At 46.9% G+C, this 7,557-nt stretch overlaps 1 protein-coding gene across 7 annotated transcripts in view; it reads left to right on the top strand.

Annotated features, from left to right (window-relative positions):
- Window positions 1-6,375: 6,375 nt before the first annotated feature.
- kalrna (kalirin RhoGEF kinase a) overlaps window positions 6,376-7,557 on the top strand; it is a 139,145-nt gene continuing 137,963 nt past the window's right edge. For 2 of the 7 annotated variants that reach the window (XR_014123469.1, XM_081713701.1), the window contains exon 1: window positions 6,376-6,617. Coding sequence is in view for 6 of the 7 variants with exons in the window: in XM_081713701.1 (XP_081569827.1) it covers window positions 6,551-6,617 (67 nt within the window). In the remaining variant the exon portion in view is untranslated. The remainder of the gene's footprint in view (window positions 6,618-7,557) is intronic. The other 5 variants (XM_081713697.1, XM_035536268.2, XM_081713698.1 and 2 more) reach the window with 4 other exon arrangements.

Here is a 7,557-nt window from a genome sequence, read left to right as displayed (position 1 = left end):
TTCCTGCCTGAGGCACGGTAGAAGAAGGGAACCACAGCAGACAGATGAGAATGACCCCACAGGAACAGCACAAGTAAACAAGGTCTGGGAGGGAACGCTGCTTAAAACCACTTACCAGAGCCAAGAGTTAGACTCAGGCCCTGGTGGGGGTGAGGGGTGAGCGTTGATATGGGCACAGATACCCTGCTCATTTGAATTAACATGAAGATTCATGCTGCTTTGCCATCATTTAAACAGCCTAGACATTTAAATAGCACAGACAAGCCATCAAAAATATCGTCAAATCACCTTCAGCTAATAGGATCTCTGAGTTTTTTTTCCCCCACACTTTATTGATTATATCACACCTGACAGTAAGTGTCTATTGATGCGTGACATGTTGGCAGGTAAAGGTAAAGGGGTGTACAAGGTGATCAGAAATGTCATGCCGTTTAATGGCTGATCTCTGCGTAGACCAGATTCTTCCCCAGTAACCACCGTAACCATCGTCAGATGAGCGAGTCTGTTCTGTTAATGGAACTGCGGGGGAACAACACACGCCTTTAGGGCTGTCTGGGTTGAGGGAGAGGTTGGCTCTGGGGTTGAGGCCTCTATAACGCTTTAGGAGGCATACACGTTGCATATGATTTAATGTACAAATCCAGAAATGTGTTGCCAAGAAGTTTCCAGGATAGATCTTTAATCCTTTTACGTGTTATGAGAGCTGCAGAACGTCTCCCAGGTAGTAGGATTACTGTCATTCTACAGTGGACAAATGTAAAAGGAGGCATCTTCAATCATTACAGAGCCACACCTCAGGGTTGTATCCTGAGCCCCCTGCTGTATTCCTTGTACACACATGACTGTGTGGTCATTTCCAACTCCACCACCACCGTTGTGGTTGGCTCGATCTCTGACAGGTAGGAGAAATCCTACCTGGAGAAGATCCAACACTGAACTGGTGCCAAGGAAACGACCTCCTCCTGAACATCAGCAAAATTACGAAGCTGGTAATGTACTTATGCAGTGGAGCAGCTGCCATTCTGTCTGGATGAATGGTGCCCCAGTGGAGCGGACAGCTGCACGTACCTTGGCGTCTGCATCTCCCAGGACCTGTCATGGTCCCGTCACACTAGTACCCTGGAGAAGAAGGCCTGTTAGCATCTGTACCACCCCAGATGCCTAAGGGACTTTAAACTGCTCTGTACAGTGCTGAGGGACATCTACCCCTGCTACGCTGCGAGTGTGTGAGGGCGAGCTGCTTGGTTTGGGAACAGTACCAAGCAGGGGAGGTGGGCCCTCCAGAGAGGGGCACCTTCAGATGGACATACCATCCAGGAGCTCCCTGACCTGCAGTCTATCTACAGCATGCGGTGCTGGACAAAGTCCAGGCAGACTCAGGACTTCAGCCATCACTGGACTCTTCACTCAATCGCCATCGGAGAAGCTATGAAGGCTGACCCTGAGAGAAGGAAGAGGAGAGGCTTCACACACACACACACACACTCTGGACATAGAGATGTAAGAGAATTATATTTATTATTCACCAGGTCTTAATGCTTCCAGTTCAGTACATAGCAGCATGACTACCACACACCCACATTATGCACTTTACACTTTAACCTCTCACACTTTTTCTTTTTTGTATTTTTAACTCTTTATCTCCTATATTTTTATACATTTACAGCATTTAGCTGACATGTTTTTCCAAAGCGACATACAATTCTGACTGAGTACAACTTGAGTAATTGAGGGTTAAGGGTCTTGCTCAGGGGCCCAACAGTGGCAGTGGTGGGACTTGAACCAGCAACCTTCCCATTACAAGTGAAAAGCATTTCACCTCAGCGTGTACTGTGCACGACCATGTATGGGGCAAAGCTTTGCCTCACTGGGTTTCACATGATTCTGTCTTATCCTTTTCTTTAGCAATGCAGAGCCACTCCTCATATCTATGTTCACAAAATATTTGTTCTTAAACTGAAAACTCGGTAATAATACCTAACAGTTCTAAATAAATAATTTCAAATCCCATAAAAATATACTTAATTATTAAGTTATTTAGAATGATCATTCATCATTTTTTTAGTCAGGAAACAGTGATTGCTCACTTAATGTGAATACTACACACTTCCACAGCATTGACTGGATCTGCTGAAACGTTGCTGTGAAGCTGCCAGAGGTCAGTCGACAGAGTGGTGCAATAGAATCCCAGAGTGGATTAAACTGACCCAAGCCCCGCCCCCTGCTCAGCCCTGACACAAATTCATCAGGAGGTCGCGGCTCGGACATCCTCCAACTGGCAGAGTTATTAGGAAAAAATATTCGATTCAGACAAAACTGTCCAGACTGTGACAAACGAGGCAGCAGAGAGAAGGTGATTAGTCATTTCTGGGACATATCGTTTTCATTCCAGTGTCCAGTGAAAGTTTTGTCTTGTATTTGTACAATGCTTTAGGGTGATAGAAGCGTGAGCTTGGACATGGAGACTGCTATCTAGGAGACACCGTCCTCTTTTATAGACAACGCAAAGATAAAGTGTCCAGCAGCCCCTGAGCAGGTCCTCTCAGAAGGAGCCAATGGAGTTGTCCCAATGCAGGCACTGACCCCTGCACCAAACATACTCGCAAGTCTGAGCTCACCTCTGGAGGTATTTTGGTATGGTCCATCCTTCAAAACCAAGTCACAAAGATGGCATTAGTTCTACTTGGCATGTTTCATCTGGCTAATGGAGGGGAGGGAACAGAATCAGCCAAGGTTCACTCTAAATACGTTATAGCCATTTTTATGAAGTGAACATTGTTCTGAGAAGAGACTGACCTTAAATGGAGTTTAAAATAAGAAAATCTTAAAATTATAAACTCAATTATTGCTTGTATAACCCTTTACTACTTTACCCATCAGGGAGGGACATGCTATATTAATTTAATTTGGATAGTAACAGTGCGGATGTGGACAAGCAGTTAGTCATGGAAATAATGAACTCCTAAAGGTGGGCTTGCAGTCAAGCTAACTCATTCGTAAAAGATTCTGACCCTCCTGCTGTCCGGGGATGCTAGCCTACGGCGCAGGGAGCTCCACAGTGACATCTGGATTTGATACAGCTTCACTGCAGAATTGCAATGAGCTTGTGTGATTATCCCTGAACAGCCTACACAAGGCTCACAGTAAATTCCCCTTCACCACATCCATGTGGTTTGATTTGCAAGGAGAAAGGGGCTTTTATTTTGGAAGACACATCCTTCCCCCTGATGAGGGTTTAATTCAGGCAGGATTGGAGCGCCATGTGCTTGGTGTTGGAATCTTTCTCTCTCTGCACCGTTTAGGCCCCATAAATGACACTTAGCTTTAGGAGTGTCCGAACACCCCCACACACACACCACCGCCACCACTGCCCCCACACATCGCTTCCACACACACTGCCACATTCTTCACATTTCAGTCTTCCTGCTCTGAGCAGAGGCCTGGCTCGACTCTGCTGTTTGGCCAGTAAATAACTAAACCATATGCTGCGTGGTGGAGGAGGTCTGAGTGTGTGAGTGAGGAAGCTGGCTTTGGGCCATCCTGGAGGTGCTCTGGGCGACTGGCGACAGACCTTCTGGCCCGGAGCTGGGTACACACACAAACGCTCATTGCGTGCGCAGCAATGCAAACACGCACACACACACACGCATACATACACACACACACGCATACACACACACACACACACACACACACGCACACGCACACACACACACACACACGCACACACACACACACACACACGCATACACACACACACACACACACACACACACACACACACACACACACACACACACACACATACACACACACACACACACACACACGCATACACACGCATACACACACACGCACACACGCACACACACACACACGCACACACGCACACACACACACACGCACACACACGCATACACACACACACACACACACACACACACACACACACACACGCATACACACACACACACACACACACACACGCATGCACGCCGGAGAACATGTTGTGCGTAGGTGTCCAGGATAACGACATCAGGTGGATGCAAATTGACAAACAGAAGCATTTTGCTCAGTCATCACATCTGGTTCAAATGTTTTGACTGATTAGAAAGAATACAAAACTAAAACATGTTGTCTGTGAAAATTCCCTGATACTACCGTAGCAGGACCATTAAGACACAACGTCCCTGTGGCTTGAAATTTCCACACTCCGAATGACGTATGCCAATAGCGGATCCAATCATGCGTCAGTCATACTAGTGTAAACTGGTAAAAGCAGATTGTTTTCTAAAGATAGAAGAGGACAAGAGCATTGTGGCACATGCAGGTATTTTAGTCCCTCTCTGAGGGGACGCTGGAAGGCACCTGTTGGTGTTGCGGGGCCATCTGTAGGAGACAAATGTCACTGCAGGCTGAGAGGACAGGCCAAAACAAGCCATCCACGGCCTTACGCGTTCACCGCTCCGCAGCAGACGCCTTATATCTCACTTTCTACATTTTACACAAGCATTGAAATGATTTTTGAAATAACTAAAATGCATATTTATATATATATGTCTATTTCAGATGTTGAGTAGTCACTGATAGTGTGGACTGAAACTCTAGATGACCGCAAGAAAAAAAAAAGTTACTAGGTGACGTTTTACACAGCGCAAAATCTAAAACTTTATTTAGATCAAAGCTGTACATGTGTGATAGGTTGACTGAGACCTCTGTCTCACTCTGTTTTATGCAGTTGGAGCTGAGGGAAGTGATCACTGACAAATGCAAAACAAAACCCGCCACTCCTGTTAAGAAGCAGATGAATGCAGACTGCCATATGCACGGATCAGTGAAATCTACCTTTCCAGCAGCTAACATATCGCCCGAGTTCGCCATTCCACGCAGTACACCCCTCAACTTTTGTCTTCAACGTTTTACCGTCTATGTTGCATAAAGATCTACAGCTCTGCAGATGCTAACGTGTGACTAATGCGATGTGATCGTGATACACGCAAACGCCTGCTCTCTGATCCACTGACTCTGACGGCGGCCGGTGGCTCACCCATCGGCTCCCACCTCAGCTGGCCCCGAGGAAGTGCAGCTGGGCTCAGCCTGCAGGATGCAGCAGGCCAGACGTTTGTGTGTTCTTCACTGGGAAGTGCGAGGTGGAGCCGCATTACCACGACTGCTTTTTACATTATAATTGCTCTGAAAAACACTTTATGAATTTTGATTGTATGTATGAGGTTTTTTTACGTCTTTTTCTGGAGGATGCTGAACCTGACTTTAGTGGTGGTGGTGGGGGGGGGGGGATTATCTGTATATTTATTTATGTCCAGTATATTTACATTACTTCACATTAGATTTTTAGCCAGAAAATGGACGCCAGTAACCAATGACACGCGATCCTCTCTCGCTCGGTCCACGTGTAAACGTCTCTGTAAACCTAAGCGCGTGTACAGGATCTAATCTCGCCCATGGACCGAGTTCTGTAACACGCGCCTGCACGGGGCTCGCTAGGGGGCAGTAGACACCGCAGACACGCGGACCCGTATCGTCGTTGCTGGTAATCTGGTAGGCTACAGATCCTCGACCTATATCGAGATATCTGCTTAATGCATGATCCATATGAATTAAGTGTAATTGCATATTACCAAAGTGCGTGCAGTTTCCTCTGCCCGACGCCCAAAAGAAAGCAGGCGTGATGGGGAAACACCGTTTGGATGTTAATTGGCCATAAGCAGCCCAGTAGGCTGGAACATTAACCCATGCACTGAATTAGTTTAAAACGCTTAATTGGCGCAGCTACGATGTGAAGGTGGCTGTCGTTTTTATGGTCTACCGACATATATGAGAAACGAACCAATGCTACAAGCCGTTAGTTGTCGTTGGCCTTTTTCACAACCAGAAGTCAGTTTCCAATAGCCGAACAAAGTGCAGCCGGAGTGAGGCCGGTAGCGGGGCGAGCGCGAGCGACCTGAGCGCCGTTCTATTGTTATAAACCGTCCGTGCCACGGACACGCGCTTAAACCAATCTAAGTCATTATTATTCACGACTGCTCAAAAAACATCTTCATGTGAGCAGAGCACATGAACGGAGAGGAGAGACAACGGAGAGGAGTGAAACCAAAGATATGTAGGTGTTTTGGTGACATCACCAGCGCTCCGGTTCATCCGTGACACCCCGTGTCTGGGCGGCTGATGTCCGGCGATGTCGGAGCGGTACGGTACTGGCTGTTCCTGACGCCGCTGCTCCGTCCGGACGTGCTGCCTGCAGCTGCTGCGGCGGAGACTACCCGCATCTTCGCGTTGCATCCCGTGCGCTGAGGGGCGCGTTTGTGTGGTTTTTTTTTTTTTTTTTTTTTTTTTTTTTTTTTTTTGCGACGCCCGGAGCGAAGGAGGCAGGAACGGAAACAATAGAGCAGAGAGGACAGCGAGTGTTGCGCAGACCCGGTACACAGCACAGGGATGCGGGGCTTTTAACGCGCCACACAGCACCGCAACATTCGCTGGATTTACTTTAGCGCACGGTACGTTTGATCGCTGCCATCTCCGGGGAGGAAAGATGAGTTGTGCCGAGGCGGCCGAGGAGGGACCCAACGACTCGGATACGGACCCGTTTTACAAAGCAGGTAGGATGAACCGATGTCCGACAACGCGTGATTTGTTGCGATCAGTTTGGTTTTTGACGCGGTAATAATGATGTCGATCGGAACAGAAACACAAACGCGTGGCACGATCGCAGCGCAGTGGTGCAAGCGCACAGAACGCGTGGCAAACTAGTTAAATCAATTAATCAATCAATTAAATACATATATAAATAATCAATACATAAACAACCTTAGAGGTTTGTGAATTGAGGTGATTCAACGGTTTGTTTGGAGTACCCTGTCTTTGAGACCCGTCTTTGTTTGACAGCTAGAGTTTTTTTCTGTCTACCGATGTGGTCTGACTTTCACCCGGGACCCAGAACACGGACAGTATCCATTGTAGCATTTTAAAATTTAAACCGTTTCACATAAATGCACTCTGAAAACGAGCCGTCGTTTCGCCGCTAGCCGGTTCTTCCCGTCTATAATAACTTGCTCCGGATTTGTTAATTCGGTATTTAAGGCGTAGATGTCTAAAACTAGTTTTGCTTCAGGGAGCTGAGAATAGAAACTACTTAAACATTGCAGGCTAGTAGGGGCGGATGATTTCCCCTGCTTAACTGGGAGAACTGGGAGGTGTGTGCATATGTTTTGTTAGAATCTTTGACCTGAAGGGTCTTGCGTCGCATGTGTCAAATCTAATGTTAAAACACTTCTACAACTACACCGCCATCACGACCTGGCTAAATAGGACTGATTACTGCCTAGTCACTAAACTAATCCAAAACTATGGACATTCATCTAAAAAATAAAAATAAAAAAAATAATCCAATCAAATCAATCTTGGGATAGAGGGCAGTCCGTATGTGGTTTCTTTATAGGTTGAACGTGAAGACAGCGAGCTGTGCTTTGCTCATGCTGCTAACAGCTGCACACAGACTCCTGCTCCTGCAGGCCGAGTGACATCTAAGCATCAACTGAT

The sequence above is a fragment of the Electrophorus electricus genome, chromosome 4 (genome assembly GCF_041902795.1).
Source record: "Electrophorus electricus isolate QZ-2024a chromosome 4, ASM4190279v1, whole genome shotgun sequence".
In the NCBI taxonomy this organism is placed as follows: Eukaryota; Metazoa; Chordata; class Actinopteri; order Gymnotiformes; family Gymnotidae; genus Electrophorus; species Electrophorus electricus.
This window is presented reverse-complemented; position numbering and strand designations above follow the sequence as displayed.